The 20,104-nt window shown below is 31.8% G+C and overlaps 1 protein-coding gene, 1 long non-coding RNA gene and 1 pseudogene across 3 annotated transcripts; 1 reads left to right on the top strand and 2 right to left on the bottom strand.

Moving 5' to 3' along the window:
- The first annotated feature begins 323 nt into the window (after positions 1 to 323).
- LOC18020491 (PXMP2/4 family protein 4) lies at positions 324 to 2,228 on the top strand. Its single transcript, XM_006403227.2, has 4 exons — positions 324 to 760; positions 1,447 to 1,675; positions 1,782 to 1,906; positions 2,003 to 2,228. Exons 1-4 carry the CDS (start codon positions 416 to 418, stop codon positions 2,081 to 2,083), a joined length of 780 nt encoding a protein of 259 aa, XP_006403290.1. The 5' UTR covers positions 324 to 415; the 3' UTR covers positions 2,084 to 2,228.
- A 2,250-nt stretch (positions 2,229 to 4,478) lies between these two features.
- LOC18020490 lies at positions 4,479 to 7,379 on the bottom strand. Of its 2 annotated transcripts, none has more exons than XR_002900124.1 (4): positions 7,211 to 7,379; positions 6,903 to 6,990; positions 5,016 to 5,147; positions 4,479 to 4,766 (listed from the first exon to the last, which is right to left on the bottom strand). It is a non-coding gene; the product is annotated as an uncharacterized LOC18020490 (long non-coding RNA). The 2 variants fall into 2 exon arrangements; XR_002900125.1 differs by having other exon boundaries at positions 5,016 to 5,140.
- Positions 7,380 to 10,822: 3,443 nt separating this feature from the next.
- On the bottom strand, positions 10,823 to 15,773 carry LOC112087481 (annotated as a pseudogene).
- Between the last annotated feature and the right edge of the window lie 4,331 nt (positions 15,774 to 20,104).

Below are 20,104 nucleotides of genomic sequence, written 5' to 3'. Positions count from 1 at the left end.
CCTTCAAAAAACTCTAGCAAAAGTAGTTATTCTTTATACTATTTCTTTTCGAAAAATCTTATAATTTCTTTTGATTAAATTAATATAAATTTAATTTCTTCAATATATTTTTATATTAAGTCTGAACCATCGTTATAAATCCTTAATCTAAAATTTATACGCAAATTTCTGAATGTGGAATTTAGCAATTACAATAACCAAATGAGTTTTTCGATTAAACTATAACCAAACCAAATCATTTATTTCGGTTTGGTTTTTACGGTTATGGTTCACATTGTTCTAGTGTAAGACCAAAACGGTACCATTTTGAGGGCGTAAAACAGTTAAGGGAATTCAACAGTTAACAGAGAGAGAGATACAGCATCAGACAAACTGTAGCTGCCGCCACTAACACAAATCATCGGAGATCATAACGATGAACATCGTCGCCTTGAGCAAACGTCTAATCTCTCCTTGTTTCTCCGATCGTCGTTCTCTCGTCGGAATCAACGATGTCCTCGCTAAAACTGTTTTCTTCGGTCGGAATCCGATCCTCGGATTTTCCGGCCGATCAATTCACCACCTGCGCAAAGCTGGGAGTTTCCTAGTCCCTCGTGTTTTCTTCGTTTCTTCACGCTCGCGAAACCTATCGACGAATGCTTCCTCTTCGAAACAACCTGCGTTTCTACGATGGTATTTGAGGAAAGTGGAGTCGCACCCTTTCATCACCAAGAGCGTCACTACTTCGCTCATTTATATGGCCGCCGATCTCACTTCTCAGGTGAGATCATTAGTGGTTAATTTAAGGGTTTTTGGTTTCTTCTTCTTCTCGAGTTTCATTACTAATTACGAGTTTGTCTTATGAATTTCGTAAATAATTGGAGTCTTGCTTTAGTAAGAAAAAATCCAATTCCTCATTGTCTCATACATAGAAAATTCCAAAATTGATTGGTATGTTAAGGAAGAAAAAGTTCCCAAATTTAACAAGAAACTAGATGATAAGCGGAAGAAATTTCGCTTCATTAATACTTTAGCTGTGTGACTTCACCGATTTTGGATAGACCCTTTATCTTGTTGCGTGACACAATCGTCGAATCTCGTTGTTGTTATCTCTTTTGAATTCGTATCTTTTAATTAAGAAAAGCTTTAGGTGTGTGCAGAATCTACTGAAATGTGCAGAATTTATTTTAAAAAAATGGTGCATTTTCATAGAATACATTGTTGTTAAATCTGTCTTTTAGATTTAAGAAACTTGGAAGTGAGAAAGTTTGAGGAGAGAAAGGGAGAGAAACTTTTTTCCGGAGCTTTGCTTTGATTGCTGAAAAAGCTTTAGGTGTCTGTCTTGGAGTGCTTATAAACTCTGTTTATCTTCATTTCATCTTATGCAGAAATGTAAAAGAAAAAGGAAACTAGGAGACCCTTTTGTTTTTGATTTGTGCTCTCTGACTCTCTACATTCTTTCAACAGATGATCACAATGCAGCCATCTGGTTCTTTTGACCTGATAAGAACAGCGAGAATGGCTAGCTTTGGGTTGATATTTCTCGGGCCGTCGCAGCATCTTTGGTTCAGTTACCTCTCTAAAATATTGCCAAAGCGCGACGTGTGGACAACCTTTAAGAAGATAATGATGGGGCAGGTTCTTTTCGGACCTTGTAGCAACACCGTCTTCTATTCCTATAATGCTGCTCTACAAGGTATGTATATCATAAGCTTATGGTTTGAACTTTGAAGTATTCTTTGCTTCAAATTTTTGATACTCATTGTGTGGTTGGTTCTGGCACGTTTTGGATCCATATTAAGGTGAAAATACCGAGGAAATCTTGGCAAGATTGAAGCGAGATCTTCTGCCAACATTGAGAAATGGACTTATATATTGGCCGGTCTGTGATTTTGTTACATTCAAGTATGTGCCCGTTCATCTACAGGTAAAACAGTTATCTATACTATTGCTTATTTTTTTCATATTTTTGGGATGAATTTGAGGAGCTTTTTAACTTCAACATGTAATCTTTTGGTTGCAGCCATTGATGAATAGCTCGTGTGCATATATATGGACGATATATTTGACTTATATGGCAAACCAGACGAAAGCTGACAGCTAAACAATGACAAGAATGACTTTTCTTGGCCACGCACAGTTGCATTCTCTTTATTTCATTGAATCGTGAACCAAACATCAGATATTAGTACAAGTATATTTTTTGGTATCTACAATGGAACAAAAGTTTTGGATCTTGATCCAACCTTAAATTTCTCAGGAAGTCCCAAAGTTTCTTCAGGATTTACTGCGAAAACTTGCTTCGTCTTCTTCTTTAACTTGTGTAAAAGGCAAAACTACTTATAAATGTTAATACACTCTTCTTAAAGGCAAACTTCAGTGTAATGGCCTTCCACTTCAAAAGACAAGTGTAGCTTCCGTGGGTCATTTGAAATTTATGCCTGGTAGATAGTCTAGTAATCATAATGTCGCATCTTATTTCAAACATTGTTTAGAAGGATGTGTTTATTAGAGTGTTGTCTCAGACGAAGGAGATTATGGACCCAAATGATTCTAGAACTTCCTCGGAAAAAAAAAAAAAAAAAATCAAACATTTAGCTTCTCTAGCATCGAGTATGGTCATTTGTAAGGCATTTGTACAACAACCTCAAAATATGTACAATGGTTTTGAGTGGTTAAAAGTATAATTAGAAATTTTGGGAGTTTAAATAGTTATTGTCAGGATTCGTGTCACTAAAATGATATTTTTAAGCTAAAACAAAAGTTTATTGGAAGCTAAGACCAGCTCCAATAAAAAGAACCTCTAAGGGGTTTTTAAGATTATTTTTATTGTATAATTTGCTAAATTTGGTTTTAAGAACCCCATTATGTGTTTAAGTTTTATGAATCTCCAATAGTAGAATTTTAAGTGGGATTCTTAAAAAAAACAATTATTTTGAAAATTTATTTTATTTGAGTATTTAAATGGTTTGTAACAAAATATTAATGTATTTCATAACACTTTAATTATACATGACATAGAAACATATAAAAAGTAGATGGAAAACACGTAAACCAGATAAACGATTAGTTGTAATCTTGACTTGTACCAAACTTCTGCTATATATGCTCTACTAAATCAGCTTTCAATTTTGTTATGCATTGTTCGATCACGAACTTGATTTCAAATGCCCATCAGATTTCAGAGATTTGAAGGGATATCCATAGAATACGTGAAATTCACTTGTGAAGTTCTGTTTGTTTCTACTTGTGTGAATTTAGATACATCAAACTGAGTGTAGCCATCGCGTTCGTCTTCTACTATCATATTGTGAAGTATTATACATGCTCGCATAATCTTTCCTATTTTTACCTTATCACAAATAAGAGCCGACTTTTTGAAAATGGCAAAGCGAGCTTACAATACGCCAAAAGCACGCTTTACGTCTTTACATACAGCTTCTTGATATGTTGCAAATAAGGATACTTTCGGGCCTTGTGGATTAGAATAGATTGGATAAATGTTGCCCATTTAGGATATATTCCATCGGTGAGATAGTAAGCCAAATGATACTCGTGTATGTTGACAAAGTACTTCACTTTTGGAGCTTTACCTTGTAATATATCATCAAAAACTGGTGAGCGGTCAAAAACATTGATATCGTTCAATTTACCTGGAGGTCCAAAAAACGCGTGTCATATCCAAAGATCTTGAGACACTACAGCCTCTAAGACGATTGTCGATTTTCCAGAACCATGTGTATATTGCCCTTTCCAAGCGGTAGGGCAATTCTTCCACTCCCAATACATATAATCGATGCTTCCTATCATCCCGGGAAATCCGCATGTCTCTCCAATATCGAGTAGTCGTTGAAGATCTTCTGGTGTGGGTCTTCTTTGGTACTCATCTCCGAAGAAATATATTATGCCTTCTACAAAATTTTCCAAGTATGAAATTGCAGTACTTTCACCGAAGGTGGAGGTATTCGTCAACTGCATCAGCCGCATAACCATATGCCATCATACGAAATGCTGCTATGCACTTTTGTAGTCGAGATAGACCGAACCTTCCGGTAGCATCTCTTCTTTGTTGAAAGATTGAACTTCATTTGAGAGTCGGTTAACAATACGCATGAACAAAGGCTTGTTCATTCTAAAACGGCATCGAAATATATAGGAGGGTATGTTGCATCTTCACTGAAATAATCGTTCCATAAGCGTTTGTGGCCTTTTCGCATTGTCTTTCAATATAGGCTCGTTTTTTCCGGATTTGTTGCAGGACGTCGATTAATAGCGGTGTTGAACATATTGTGGAATCTTTAATCCAAGGTTTCATCAAAACATTTTGGTGGAAATGTTTTTGTTTTTGGAAGAGAAACAAGATTGAAGATGGAGTTTGATAGAGAAACAAAGATTTTGGTAAAGTTTTGGTGTTTGATACGATTTGGAATTTGTTATTGTTTGTAAACTTTGTGTTTGATAAAAAATGGAGTGCGTAAACTTTTGGAGAGAAGCTTTGGTATAAAGTTTTGGAGTTTGGTTCAAACATATATATAGAGAAGACGAATAGAAAAAGACCAAAGCTTTGCTACACCAGAAACAATGACCCGTGAAACAAAACACCAAAATAGACAAGACTACAAAACAAAACCAACCATACAATGAGAGCCAAACATAGACAAAATAAGGAGACCAAAGCTTTGCTACACCAAAAGATGGTTTTCTATGCTCATATTTGCTGCACTAAAGCTGTGCTGCACCAAAGTCTTCATTTTCAAGTCCTTATTGGTGGTCATCCGACAACATCCCTGCGAGTTTGCAAGGGTTCACAAGCTCAAAACACAGTAAAACAGAAAAGGCTTTTGCAATGGTTCAAAAGTTGAAAAGCAAAACCCAGATAACATTCAAAACTTCATAAGCCAGTTCAAAACTTTTGCTCAGACACTAGTTCATACAACTTTTGCTCAGAGACTAGTTCAAAACTTCATAAGCTAAACCCAGAAAACATTAACATTAACCAAAACAATCTGAAGAACACAATGTAGACTAAGACGTACCTTGGCCCTGAAATCATGCACATCTGTAGGAGCTTCTTCTTTCTTCTGGTTCTAAACCCTCTTCTTCCTCTTCTTTAGTATCACCTCTGGCTTCTTCTCCAAATCACATTCTCCTCTATTATGCTCTGTTTCCTACGACATAAAGCAAAACCAATGAGTCCAAAACTTGTATACAATATTTGTCTAAGCCACAATGTTTACAAAGAAAACACTTTGATAGATATGAAAATCAAAGGCATAGAAGACATGAAAATGGTTTCATACATATGGTCCAAAACTTAAAACAGAAAAACAAACATCTAAAAAGACAAACAACTAAAAAAACATTACATATGGTCCGAAACTTAAAACACAAAGACATTCAACTAAAACATGAAGTGCATCATAGAAAGGAAAAACAAAATCTCAAGCATTTGACAATATGTCACTGATTAGCTTGTATTTTAAAGTTATTTCTATATCACTAAGTGCCTCTGTTTTTGCAAGTAGACTCTCCAACCACTTCTGCTTGTTGTGCTTCTCTTTCAAAGCAAAATATTTCTTCTTTATCTCCCACATTGTTTGAAATTCTTCCATCGATAACCCATCAGCCTCCACAGATGCTTCATTGTTCGGACTCTTTTTGTTTTCCTTTCGCCTTTGAAGCCTTCACACCTGGAGGGCGAGGCATTGATTCTTCCTCTGCAAAGTGTGAGCTTGCAGACAGAGTAGCTCCCTCCTCAGTTGTTCTTCTTTTTGCCGCTCCAGATCCTCTTTTTGGACACCATTTCTGATCATGTCTAAGCTCTCTCCAAGCATGCTCCAAAGTGAACTTAAACTTATGATCATTGAAATAGATATCATGAGCAAGCTTCATAACATCATTCTCGTTTTGTCCTGAAGCTTTCTGAGATGAAGCAGCCTCATAGCAACCCACAAACTTGCACACTATATCATTGATCTTGGACCACCTTTGTTTACAATGCCCTGCCTCTCTCTTTTCCATGCCAGCAACCTTGAGACTTGAAGCAAAGTACAAAGCAATCCTCTTCCAAAAGGCATCCGCTTTCTGCTCACTACCCACTATTGGGTCTTTGCTTGTATTAACTCACACACTGATGAGGACCACGTCTTCTGTGTGATTCCATTTTCTCCTTGATTTCCGAGGTCCTTTGGCTATGAACTCACCTTTACTTACAGCATCACACCACTGGGAACCAAGCACACCAGCTTCTGATTCACCAAGTTCAATACTTGGTGAAACACTATCATACCGGGTTGGTTCAAAGTTGTGTGTGTTTTGTTGGCTAGTTAAGAGATCCATGAAGCTAGAGTCACTTTATGGATTCGTAGAATCTATATGATTCTACGATGGGTGTTTAAACGAGAAGGAAATAGAAGAATAAAGGAGAAGGAAAGAGAGGAATAAAGGGTTTTGGGTTGTGTTAATGAAGGCTTTTGTTTCTGATGTTAGCATAAGCAATCAATGCAAAGTTTAATATATAAAGTTAGCTTTAAGTTAGAAGAGAAAGCTTGTGTTTGTGTTGTTATTAGTCATTGTCAAACTAAAGTCTCCACCTAACCTAGAACTACCACGCATTGATCACAGTGAAGCATTAACATTAAGCATTGATTCACTTCATACTCAAACCTAACTCTAACTCTGACTCAAAGCATTCAATCACATCCTAATCGTCATCAAACCTAACTCTAACTCAAGCATTCAATGGTTTCAAAGAAGGAGCTAATTACCTATTCAAAGAAATCTCACTCTATCTATAACTCTAACCATAGAATCACCATCTAATCCAAACCATCATTTGCAGAAATCATACCAAACCATCACTCGCAGACAATAAACCTTAAATTGAACAACAACAAAATGGATTAAAAGAAGAAGATAATAACCTATTCAGGGGAGCAAAAACCACCATAACCGCCGCCTCTTTCCGCCGTGAAAGCCGATGAGCTATCCCGGATGTCCACCTTCTCGAACCTGCAAATAAACGAGTCAATTTTTCATCAGAAGCAAGACATCGGAAACCAATTTCATTCCCTAATCACATAGAAGAAATTAATCACTAAATCCTAGACAAGAAACCCATAATTATCAGAGAAAACCGATTTCAATCATTTAAGATGATTCCCAACCCACTAATTCATCTACGAAATTTTTTCAAAGCAAAAACAATTTTGCAGAGATTCCAGCAAATTACCCGGATTTCCTTCGATGCAGAGCTCTCTAAATCCAGATTTTTGCACACCTTCATCACCTCCAAACGAAGACTCAACTCGATTCGACATGCATCAAAAATTTGGTGTTTTGCAATTTGAAGGGACTGAACATCGTTTTCTCCGGAAAAAAACGAGAGAGAGAGGTCGTGTGTTCAGGATGAGAAGAGAGAGAGTTTAATTGAGAAGAAAAAAAATTAAAAAAAATAATAATAAAAGCTACAACCAATGACAAGCTGACATGTCAGCGTCTCTAAGAGTATCTAAAATTTTTTAAACCAAAACCGTTTCTTAACATTATATTTTTAATTTTTTTTTGCAGCTTAATTACCTTAAAAAAAACCCTTAAGATCCTGCTGGGAACTGCTCTAAGAACATCTCAAATGGTAAAATTTTTAAAATAAGTGGAGGGATTCTTAAAAAATCATATAAAATAAAATCATATTAAAAAAAGAGAATGAGATTCTTAAAAGATGAGAGAAAGGTTCTTAAATAAGAAACTTTAGATACTTGAACTCCTCTAATATTTAACTATTATTTTATATATACATACAATGTTAAGAATTTTTTCTAAAAAACCTCCATTGGAGATAATCTAAGGACATCTCCAAAAGCAATCTCAAATCTTCAAATATGAGGTATTGTTCATTCCAAAAACAACTTAGAGCATCTCTAAGAGACACCTTATAACTTCAAATATCAAGTTTTATGCATTCTAAGATATACTTGAAAACCTCAAATTTTGCGGTATTGAATAGTGATACCTTATATTTGAGGTTTCAGTGTTCAATACCTCAAATTTGGGGTTCATGATTTTTATTTGCATTTTAGTTTTTTCAATTATATATTTCAAAATTAATATTTATTAGTACATTTTGTGTTTATCATTTTTAACTCTTTTTATTCTATGTTTCATTAATATTTCACATATATCCTTACAAATTTTGTTTGTACATATAAAATTAAATAAACACTCCAAAATAAAAAGTTTGCTTATCATTTAAAAATTTTAATTGGTCATATAAAGAACATTATGGTAGTAGTTTAATTGAGTAATTCGGTATGTGATTTGTAATTTATAATTTAGTTGGTGTGTTTTTATTATTTATTCGATATATATATATATATACATACATATATATATTGAGGTTTTGCTTTTATAGAAAAACACCATCAAACCTCAAATTTGAGATTTTGCCAACTTCAAATTTGAAGTCTTTTTTTGAGATTCCATAATATAGAAATTATAGTTAAAACTATAATTTTTTATGTGTTTAAATCATATAAAATGAGTGTCTGTTTATAAAATATGAAAATGATGAATTTTGATATATATTATATATATATATGTATATATTTATGAAATAATAATTGAGATAAAAAAAATCAGAAATCAGAACACCCAATTAATACTCTTCACATGTCATCAATTATCGCCCACATATCAACATTCACGCTGTTGAAAATTTTTAACATAATTTTTGCTAGATCACCTTATCTTTTCCTTACAGCATTCATTGCAATACAAAAAAAATATCAATTTGTTGTACTAAAGTTTACAACATGCCACTGTAAGACTATGTATGTTGGTTGATAGTTACAACACTCTGCATATCATTTTTTCTTTCTTCCACATTTTCTTATCTTTCTTCCACATCATAATTCAATACTCATTCAATTTTTACTTTCTACAATAGTTTTGTTTAATAAAATTACAACATCCTATCCCACCAATTTTATTTCATATTTTTATTTTCTTTTATGTTTTGATTTTTGTGATTACATATTATTAATAATAATTATCGATTAAAATTAAATTAAAGTGTCAACACTGATTTTGACATATCATCTATAACTAAAATTCAACACACAATTGTAAAGGTTTCAACTGTTGACAAAAATTATCAACGGTTGAAAAAACCACCATTACAAGGAGTCTAAATAGTTTAAGCTATCAACCAGAGGTTCACAGCATGATTGTAAATATATACTACGGTAAACCAAGAGGTCACATGATCAAGTGGCAACTGAGATGAGTAAAAATGTTAAAGGCTTCTGGACTTATTTGGCCCAGATTAAACATCTTGTTTATCTAAAAAAAAACTCTTCACCTTTGTCCTAGTTCTTTCATTTTTTTTTTCAAATATCATAATACTTGTGATTTTACAAAAGAGTTAAACTTAATATCCTAAGACCTTGCCAAAAAATGGAAATAAAAATCAAGGAAGCAAAACAAGTTGAGTAGGAGGAGCCCTTCATTGAAGCCACATAACCATTAAGTTACAAAAGTGTTGTCAATGTCTATTAATGGTGATCGTATTTTTTTTTTGAAGGTTATCAATGGTGCGAGTATTGGTGATTTTGAAGCTTGTTGTTCCTTAGTTGGTACACTGTTAATTGAGAAGCCAACTTCCTAATTAAGGACCCGAGTTGGGCTATAAGTGATGAGGTTTGTCCAGTCTATAAGAGTTGTGCATGAGTAAAAGATATAGGGAGTAAGTCAAAGTCTGATTTCTAGAAACAACAAACTTATATCATTTAAATTCACCTATAGGCCATGGATTAAACTAAGAATAATATCAATTCTATTAAAACAGAAACATTTTTTATGTCCAAATATGATTTCTTTCATTTTAGATGATTCTGTTTTTGGATAACTATTATTCTTATTGCCAAACAAATTAATTTGATATGATCTTAATAACAATCTATACTATTATTTACGAAGTCAGAAATCCATGTGTCATCTCCACAGCGATTCGTTTATGTGTCATTATTAAAAAAATTATGTGGCATTTTAATTAGTTCTGATAAGATGATCATTAATCCTACGTGTCAATATATGTGATATGGCTTTTTTTATCGATTATGGGCCATCAAGTTTATTTATGGCCCAGCATCATAGCCACTGAATCTATTAAATGGACCACCAACATAGAAACCCTAAACCCTAAAGCATTTATCCTGCTCTATATATACCCATATCGTATACATATTTTTTTAACATACAATAACCATCACCATCTTCTTAGGTCGTGTTCGTTTTTTTATTGTTCGTAAACGTCTTTTTATATATTCATGTTCGTAAAAAGATGTTTAAGAAATGTACTATCATATCTTGTATGTAATTACGTTTAGGAGTAATCAGTTATTTTTCGTAAATATAGATTGACCTGAGCTTCTTTATTTTTATTTTCTTAAACCTAGAGTTCATCCCACAAATTATAGCTGATTGGCTTGAACTTTGGAATCATATCTTCCAATGGTTCTAACAGGTAATAATAATAATTGTTATTAATTAGTTTTTTTATAAATTCAGAGTGTGCAAAAAATAGTTAACTTGTTATACTATCGTACTCGCAAATTCTCTAATTTATTATTTTGATCTCTCTAATTTATTATATTGATCTTTTTGGTAGGGAATCACGTTTTACCTTACCATCTCCCTTCGTCATAAATTATGTGGTCTGACAATGGTAACTCAAAAAAAAAGGAAAAGCATAACAAGTTTTTGACTTGGATGGAATGCAATCAAGTGTCTCAGGAGGCACAATTGCTATTTTATACCGAGTTTCCATCCAAATGGGTTTGGCATCCTAGAATCCAAAAATGGAAACCCCATATGAGAGGTACCTCCCGATATTGTGTTCTAGAGCCATGTCCCGAGCAGGCTGGAGAAGAAAGCCGAGCAAAGTCGAGCTAAGGATTGCAGAGGTATAAACCAAGTCTTATTTGAAGAGCACAACTCTAGGTGGTTTAAGTCATGGCATGAGAGACAATAAGAAGAAGACAGTAAATCGCACCGAGAAAAATCGTCTTCCACATCAATCTTCATTCAGTAAAAAGTGTATTATCATAAGAGACCTATATTGCTTAAGCCTTAATTAAAGTAAAGAGAGAGAGAAATTCCTACGCTAGGACAGTACAATTTTATTGTTGCTGAAGATTAGAATAGAGTATTTTTTTAATGGCACTTGTATAATCCAAGCAAGAGCAACCAATACAGAAAACAAATTTAATTATAGATCGGTTACTCTCGCAATGGCCACACCTAGGGATACAACGGCTAATGCCACAATTTGTGAAAGAACAAACTCTAAAACAAGGTTAAAACAAACAAAAAACATGTAATGAGAGTTCTTAATTAATCAGGTGAAATTTCACAAAAAAACCAGCATAACTTTGTGGAATAAATGTTTTTTTTTAAGAGAACAAACTCTGCAAGGGCATATGTTGGTGTCACTGTGATCTTAGCCATTTGATAGAATCTAACTGGACAAAAACAAAAGCTTTCAAGTATGGGATAAGAATATAAAACAGAGCACAATCTTTTTATCTCTTCAATGTCTGAACTTCGATCTACACAATTTGATTAATGCTATCAAAGGTCTATTAACAGCTTGAGCTATGAATCTTGATGCAAACATTACAGATTGAGCTATGAACCTGTTGTATTTGAGGATGGTATTAGCGAGACCAGAAGCAGAGGTCATGACAGCTTTAAAAGAAAAGAGAGAGGAGTACGGAGTTGTCTTTGATATAGGAGACATTGGAAGTAATTAGAGTGACTTTAAGAAAACTAGAAGTATCCAAGCATTGGAATGTGAATCAATCATTTTTTATAAAAGTATTTTGGATACTTTGGTGGATCCCATATTTATTTTATGATTTTGAGATAGTATAGCTGAGAATTGTGACATGGAAGGGCTCTCCTTTGAGAAGATGTCTCTATGTAGGGTATTTCAGAAGGACCATTTTTATAAAAAGCCGATTCAAAGTAGACTTGGATCTTTGGAAAATTACATTGATTCCAAGAGAGTTAATCATATGTGTTAGATTGGATCTTGTAATCTCTTATGAAATTTTATTATCACTGAATGCTTTATACGTTAACAAATACTACCTCAAACTAGAACTTGATGCAACTATATAAAAAGTGCTCAACTTCAAATGAAACAATTAAATTCCATTTTGTTCATATGAAGCTATAGGCTTATTGTGGAAAAAGAAAGTTGGAATATGTGTGACGTACATCACATTTTAGAGTTAACTTTAATCATTATTTTTTAATTGTTCACAATTATGAAAGAATCTGATGTTTTCAGCAGCAAACAAAAATGGATATCATATTATGAGGGGGTAATTAGCGAACTATGTCAGTATTAGTAAGTATTCGAAACACATGTATTTACAAAATGGTTCTTGCTTTGTGTAACTTCTCCGGCTACATTTACCTTTCATGAAGCTGAAGAAGAAGAAGAAGAACATAGTGAAGGTCCATTTAGTTGTTTTAATGCTACATGTGTAATGGCATGTGGTTCCTTTTCTTTGATGCGGCAAATTTGCTTTCATTTTTTTAGGGTTTTCATGTTCTGTTATACCATCTTCCTTAATTGCTGGTTTCGTTTTCTGACTATACATACATATTTGGATAGTCAGAATCGACAAAGCAAATTTTTTTCTTGGCTTGAGTGTAATCATGTGTTTCTCGAAGTTTATATGTCTCCATTATTCAGAAATACCTTCTAAGTTTGTTTGGAATTGTAAAGATGGTTGATGTTCGGATGGAAAAGCTAACTGATTTTTCTAATGGAAGAATAAAAGCTAATTGATTTGTCGACTGAAGAATAAAAACATGGAAGGATAAAAAGATGGGAAAGACAAAGATAATCATGAAGAAGAAGAGATAGGGAGAGAATTAGAAGAATAAAAATCGGTATAAACAATCGTAAGAAAAGAAGAAGACGATGATGGAAGATATAGAAGAAGTCGAAGATGATGAAGTAAAAGAAAGATTGGAAGCTGAAAGAGAAGGTTACAAATCAGAAGAAGAAGAAGAATAAGACAATGAAGGAAAAGGAAGAAGAGAACCCGGAAGAATAATAAGCTGGAGAAGACAAAGACAAGGAATAAGTAAATTTGAAAGATATCGAAGAGGAATTAAAAAGAAGAATCCAAAATAGATGAAGAAGAAGTTGGAAAACATGATATGACGAAGAAAATAAAAATAAAAACCAGAAAAGTAATAAGAAGACAGATGAGACGAAGATGTTAGAAGTAGAAAAATGCGGAGTAGAAGTAGAAGAAAATTGGATAGAACACAAATTGGATAAGACAGGAAAAAATAAACACGGATGAAGAAAAACTACAAAGAAGGCCAGAAGATGAAAAATAGGAAGTTGAAGAAGGTAAATATGAAGAATGAGACAAAGAGAAACCATAAAGAAGTCATAGAATATGAAGAAGACAAGAATAATGAAGAAGGAGAACATAGAAGAATAAATATAAACCAGAAAGAAAAAGAAGAAGAAGAGGCCGTAGCAGACGTAAATGATGAAGAAGTTAAATTCTATGAAAAAGATGAAGAAAAAAGGAAGCAGAAGAATACAACAGGAAAAAAAAAGATGAAGAAAAAAATAGAAATAGAAATAAGAAGTAGAGAAGGCAAAGATCATAAGAAAAATAAGTGAAAGACGAATTTAACGATTCTTTATTTTTAAATATTCTTAAATATTCTTAATCGGAGATAACATATATTGAATAATAGTTTCTATATATATAACAAAAAAACTATATTGTAGTCTATATAATAATTATATTTTTAATGCATTATTGTTTTCAAATTTAGATCTACAATCTTAATAAGTGATTTTCTGCTTGTTTAGGAGAAATATAAGAACCAACAAGGAGAGAGAATTATGGCGAAACGGGAAGATAGTTCCAACGATGAGAGATAGTCGTTTGTAATTACAATATTTGAGACAACAAAATACTATTTATTAATTTATCGATCAATATGATTTTTATTTGTCGATGATACATATGAAAAATACTGCGTACAATCATATGTAGATGAAGATAAGGATTGAGTGTTTGTAAAAAAATTCATATAAGCAATAAATTTTGTTGTTGCTGATGAACATGAAGCATTTTTGGTGTCTTATTAAGAATCTTGGCAGAAAACATTTCATTTCAAAATAATAAGTATATTATGAGAAAAATGAGTAATCGAAACTCTTGATACTTTTTATGTTATCATATAATATATTTGATTTTTAGCGAATGAAATAACTAACTTCAGAATTGAAATAAAATTTGATGAGAAGAATAATTAAAAAAAAATTATTGGTCTATTTGGATCATAGCTACTGAAAATCTAATTAAAAAAAAATAATAATCAGAAGAAAAAGTCGGAGAAAAAAACCAATACATAGTAGATGAAATGGAAGATAATGATACTTTTGATCAGGATCCTCTTCTAGATGTACCGCCCAATGGATCATTCCCTCAAGCAGAACTTTTTCACATGACATGAAAAAAGGAAAAGTTTCTCAAAATTATACTTACCAATGTTCGATTTCTACAAATTTTATAATCAGTTTTATATACATTACATGTCCGCGTTTGGTACGGATCTCCACCTAGTTATATTTTAAGTTCTCTCAACTTTTGAAATCAGCAAATTCTACACAAATCTAAATTCCACTAACTCTTTTAAAAAAAAATTGACAAAAATAAGCAAAAAAGAGAAAAATATGTAAAATATAATCAAAAATAAGAAAAAATAAAAAAAATAAAGGTTATAAATTAAATGTAAAACATCATCATTAACTACCGTTGATGAATGATGATTGGTGCATCTATAACCAGTAAAATTTGCATTTTGCCAACAAAATTAGAAACATTATTTTTTGTTTTCCGCTTAATTCGTAAAATAGCATTTTTTCAAATATGAAAAATATTGTTCTCTAGCTAAATGAAACTAACATTTTCAGTCAAAAAGACACAATTTTTTTTAACTATAATTGAAAAATAGAGTCAAACTGCCAAAAATGTGTAAAAGTATTTTTCAATTAAACCAAGAATAAAAAACGGTGAAACCATATTATGTAGGGTAAATTGGCAAAATACACTTTTTAAGTTTTTGAATTAGTAAAATACACTGCTTTTTAATATTTTTGAAAACTACACTTTTGATATATGTAAAAAAACGTTTTTGCCCAAAGTTAATTAGATAATTACGTATTTTAATGAAAAAACTAAAAATTCGAAATTATTAAAATTATGACTAATTTTTGTTTGAGATAAAGATAAGTAATTACTTAGTGTTGTGTAGTTTACAGTTGGATAAATCTTTCAAAAATTTTAAATTTATCTTACAAAATTAGTGTGTATATAAAGATGACATTAAATGGTTTCATCAAACAATTCAGTTTTCTTATAAAAAAAACAGAGCTAAAAGAAAACAGAGCAACATAGCTTCCTTCGATTTCTGGTAGTCTCTCTGATTCACAGTAACTATAACCGAGAATAAACAATAGATTGTCTCATGCAAAATCACAATGGTTTCAGAGTATTGGTAATGGTATAAATGTATACGTAATCTTTAGTGTAATACCTGCCAACATTGACGTTAAATGATATGATACACCAAATCTATCATACTATTTATATAAAGTAGTGTTCTTGTTTTATCAGATAAATAGTGATTGAATAGATCTAAGTGCACTACGTTACCTCTATTTTGGAAGGTACTGTAAGAACCATATTGTACGTTCATTTCGTTCATTCTTATGAAGCACATTTGACCTTCTCTTTTATTTTATTTTTATTTTTGATTTAAGATGAATGTGTAGTAAGAGAAACACAAAATCATCACAAACAAAAGCATTCGAGTCGAATATCATCTAAAAAATTTCTATGATAGTAGATGGTAAGACAAAACATGTTTGAAATGAAACACAATAAATTTAAAATTTATTTTTGTCGTCAAACATCTTTAATTAAAAAGGACATTCTATTTAAATATTATTTAAATTGGTTATAAGAATAATTTGAAGAAAAAAAATATATTATTTTGCATAGAATATCTGTAAATATATTCTAATTTTCATTGAGAAAACATTATGATTTAAATGTCAAAATTAGTATAATTATTATATAGGTTAATTTAGTCATTTTACTCTTTAATAAGTGTAGTTTTCAATTTTTTTTTAAAAAGGTGTAGTTTCCAAAATATAAACTCACTTCAAGGTATTTTTTCAAATTTTCTCTATTATGAAATCCATTAATTTTTATCGGACTGTTTAATTAAAAGTTAGTTATCTAGTTGTAAAATAATTTATATCATAAAATAAATTTACTAACATAAAAGATTGTCATTTTTGTTATTTTATTATTAGTAGTATTTAATTGAAAATATAAACAAACAAAATTGCATCAAAATGCAATATTTAGATAGCAAAAAAAACGAAAACAGAAACTAATAACATCATCCACATAAAAAATGAACATGCCTAAAAACAAAAATTAAATGCAATGGGTGAACATTTTTGTTATGCACCAAAAGAAAGAAGCAGAAGCTAATGTATTCTTTAGTATGACATCATTATTGTTCGGCTAAATTCTAAATCATTACGTGCTAGATTATGCAACTTGTTTATTTATATACTTATTTTTTCTTTTCATCTGAATATTATTAAGAAGAAATAAAAGTAAAGCGTCAGTTATTAGTATTACAGATGGAACAAAGGAGTGATAAAAGAAACATGATTTCATGTGATGGTAGATTTACCGAGAATATCTACAGTAAGATTTCCTTCAGAGCGACAGGCTAAAATGCCATAAATCAGGAAAAAGTATGCCCATACGCTATAAGCTAATAATTAATTTAATTTTGATTTTTTTTTAATATCGAAAATCCTGGAAAATTCTATTTTCTCCTTTACTTGTCTCTTTAATTACAATAAAACATGGGTGATATCCATCCATTCCACCTAAACCCTATAACCCGACCCAACTGATATTTATCCCATAATAATTATATTCTAAATTAATTAAAAAAATATATTATTTATGAGGATTTCTCCTTCATCGCTCCATCTTCTTCCTCTTCTTCGATCTTCATGTTCTCCACCACTTCGATCATCTTTTTTTCTGCTCACTTTCCTCGTCTTCTTGCCGTTTACTCACTCTTTATCTTCCGTTTCCGTCTCTCTCTGTCTCTTCTCTCTCACCTTTTTTCTCTCATCTTTCTCTGGTTTTTAACTCTTTACTCTCAATCAGACTTCCAGGTGATTTTATTTCTCATAGAGATAAATCACTTCAATTTTGGCTCAATGGATCTCCAAATTGTTATAACTTTTTTTAAAACACAGATTAGAAGAGTATTGAGAATGGGTTCAGGGAGAATGATCTTTATTCCAGAGAAATATGGTGAGAGGAATGAAAGGCGAGGTTTAGGTACGTGGATTTCAATTCCAATATGCAATTTTGATAACAAACAAAAGAAAAATAATTGAAAGCATTTTGATTGGGTTATAGTGTGTAACTAGCTTGAATTTTGAGTCATTTACTTATGATTTCAACGGGTAAATGTTCTTGGGTCGTATTATGATGCATTTAAAAGTCTACATCAGCAAATTAATCTCTTTCACATTCTGTTTGTCAGGAAAAAGCTGCAGATTCTTCAGCCAAGTCTTCATCTCATTTGAATGTGCATCCGAATGGTCCTTCATATGCTCCTCCTATGATGCCTATAGATACTGATGATGGCATTTCATATAAAGGTTTGTCCAAGAATCTAGTTTTTTTTTCTTTTCTTTTGAATCAAAATGTTCCAGATTGGACTAAAAGAGGCATATGTATCTTTGCTTCTTTGCAGTTATTGGTGGTGTGAGTGGAGATCTTCTTGAACAAAATTCTCAGATGTTTAATCAAGTTTCATCAAATTTCTCAGCTTTCCAGGTGAATGCAACTTCTATCTTTCAGCTTGTAGACTTTTGTATACTTCCTTGGGACTGGATTTGTTTCTTTACCTTGTATTATTGGCTTTTGAGTAATCCTATGATGGATATATTTATTTGAACTTTATCAGCTTAAGAGATTCTATCTTCCCGTTGCAGATACATGAGAACGTCAGTATCTTGTGCAAAGCTTGGGAAAATATCCTCGCAATCTTGAACGAGTAATACTTTTTGCCCATATATCTATAGATCATATCTCTGTCATTAGCTTTTTTTGGGATATGTCCCTCTCTTCCAACAAATATGTTGTTTTAAATTTTTGGTGTTATTAACTCAAATATCTGCTTGCTATGTTGATTGAACAATTGTGTGTTGTAGCTTGAATGATATGCCAGAGGTTATGAAGCAGATGCCACCTCTTCTGGTGATGGTGAACGAAGAGCTGGCAAATTCGATCCTCCCTCGCCCTCCCCATCAAATGAAGTCGTGATGGATGGATCTTATAGAGCTGATCGATTGTTAGTTCTGACCAAAAAACTCTCTCTAATCCGGGATCAATGAAGAAATTAATAAATCGCTGGATGTAGAGAGTTCCACTTGTGAAATTGATGATAGAATGCGGGTTTTCTCCTGACTCATAGAGTTTACTATACTCTTTATGCAATTTTAGTCGCCTTTAAAGGTTTTAGCAAATGGTTATCTATTATGAGTTGTTGGATGTTTTGTTTGATCTATTATGCGTTTTTCACAAAACAAGAAGAAATAAAAGAAATCAACCATCTTTTTTCATTTTTTGTTACATTCTATTTTATTCACTTTTTTATCAAATACAAAAATGGACAACTAAGTACAATTATGGACAACTAAGTATAATTATGGTACAATTAAATACAATTATGGACAACTAAGTACAAGTATGCACAACTAATACTAAGTACAATTTGGTACAAGTGGTATAACTATATAATTTAAAATTATAATAAAATTTAATGAAAAATTAGTTAGAAAAAACATGTGTGCCAACAAAAAAAAACATGTGCGCAACTAGGTAGAACTACGTTATGAATTTCTTCAGGGCAATTAGGTGCAATTAGGTACAATTATGTTATGAATTTTTACAGGGCAACTAGGTGCAACTAGATACAATTACGTTATGAATTTCTCCAGGACAACTAGGTGCAACGCGGGACAACTATATTTTAATTGTAATGTTAAAAACAAATTCTTAAAATTCTTACTTAAAAACCAATATAACTCATACTCTAAAAATTGTATCTTTTCACGTCTATACTAGAAAGAATAAAATAAAACTTTGTTTTGTTCAAAGAACCAAATTTTTTTGATTTCATTTGAAATAGCCCTTATATTATAAGGAAGTCTTTGACAATGTTATCCATCTTATGCAAGCGTCTATGCAAAAATATAAAAATAGAAAAATAATAACGTAAAACTCTTGGGGCTGTTATATAATGTTCGAAATTCTTGTGGACAACTAGAATATAATAATTTTTGTCGAAGGACAACTGAAAAAACTATAAAATCGATGAAAGGACAACTATTACAAATTTTGGACAACTGGACAACTAGGTACAACTATGTTGTCTGTTGTAGACGCACGTGTGAAATACAACTGGTACAACTAGTACAACTGATATAATTATGTAATTTAAAATTATAATTAAAATCTATTAAAAATTAATAAAAATACACATGTGCGTCGACAAAAAAGAACATGTGCGCAGTCAAAGTACCACGTGTGCCGTCAATTTTGTACATAGTTGTACATAGTTGTCCAGTTGTCCACAATTCTTCATAGTTGTCCTTTGGCGATTTTAGCATTTTTTTCAGTTGTCCCTTGATATAAATTATTATTTTGTAGTTGTCCACATAATTTTCGATTATTGTAGTCCATTTATAACATTTTCATACTACAATTTATGCAAAATCATAATTTTGGCTCTTTTCCATCATAAGATTGTTAACATTATCAAAGTCTTCTTTGTATCAGAAGGGATGTTTGATGTGAAACCAATAATATATATTAGAAAAATGATAATTTTATGTTATCCATCTTTTTAATTTTATTCCTTATACTTTACGACTTTTCTACATTTTTTTAAGTGGATGTTTGCT

Source organism: Eutrema salsugineum, unplaced genomic scaffold, assembly GCF_000478725.1.
Source record: "Eutrema salsugineum unplaced genomic scaffold, Eutsalg1_0 scaffold_17, whole genome shotgun sequence".
Taxonomy (NCBI): Eukaryota; Viridiplantae; Streptophyta; class Magnoliopsida; order Brassicales; family Brassicaceae; genus Eutrema; species Eutrema salsugineum.
Note: the sequence above shows the minus strand (reverse complement) of the source record. Positions and strands in the feature narration are given on the sequence as shown.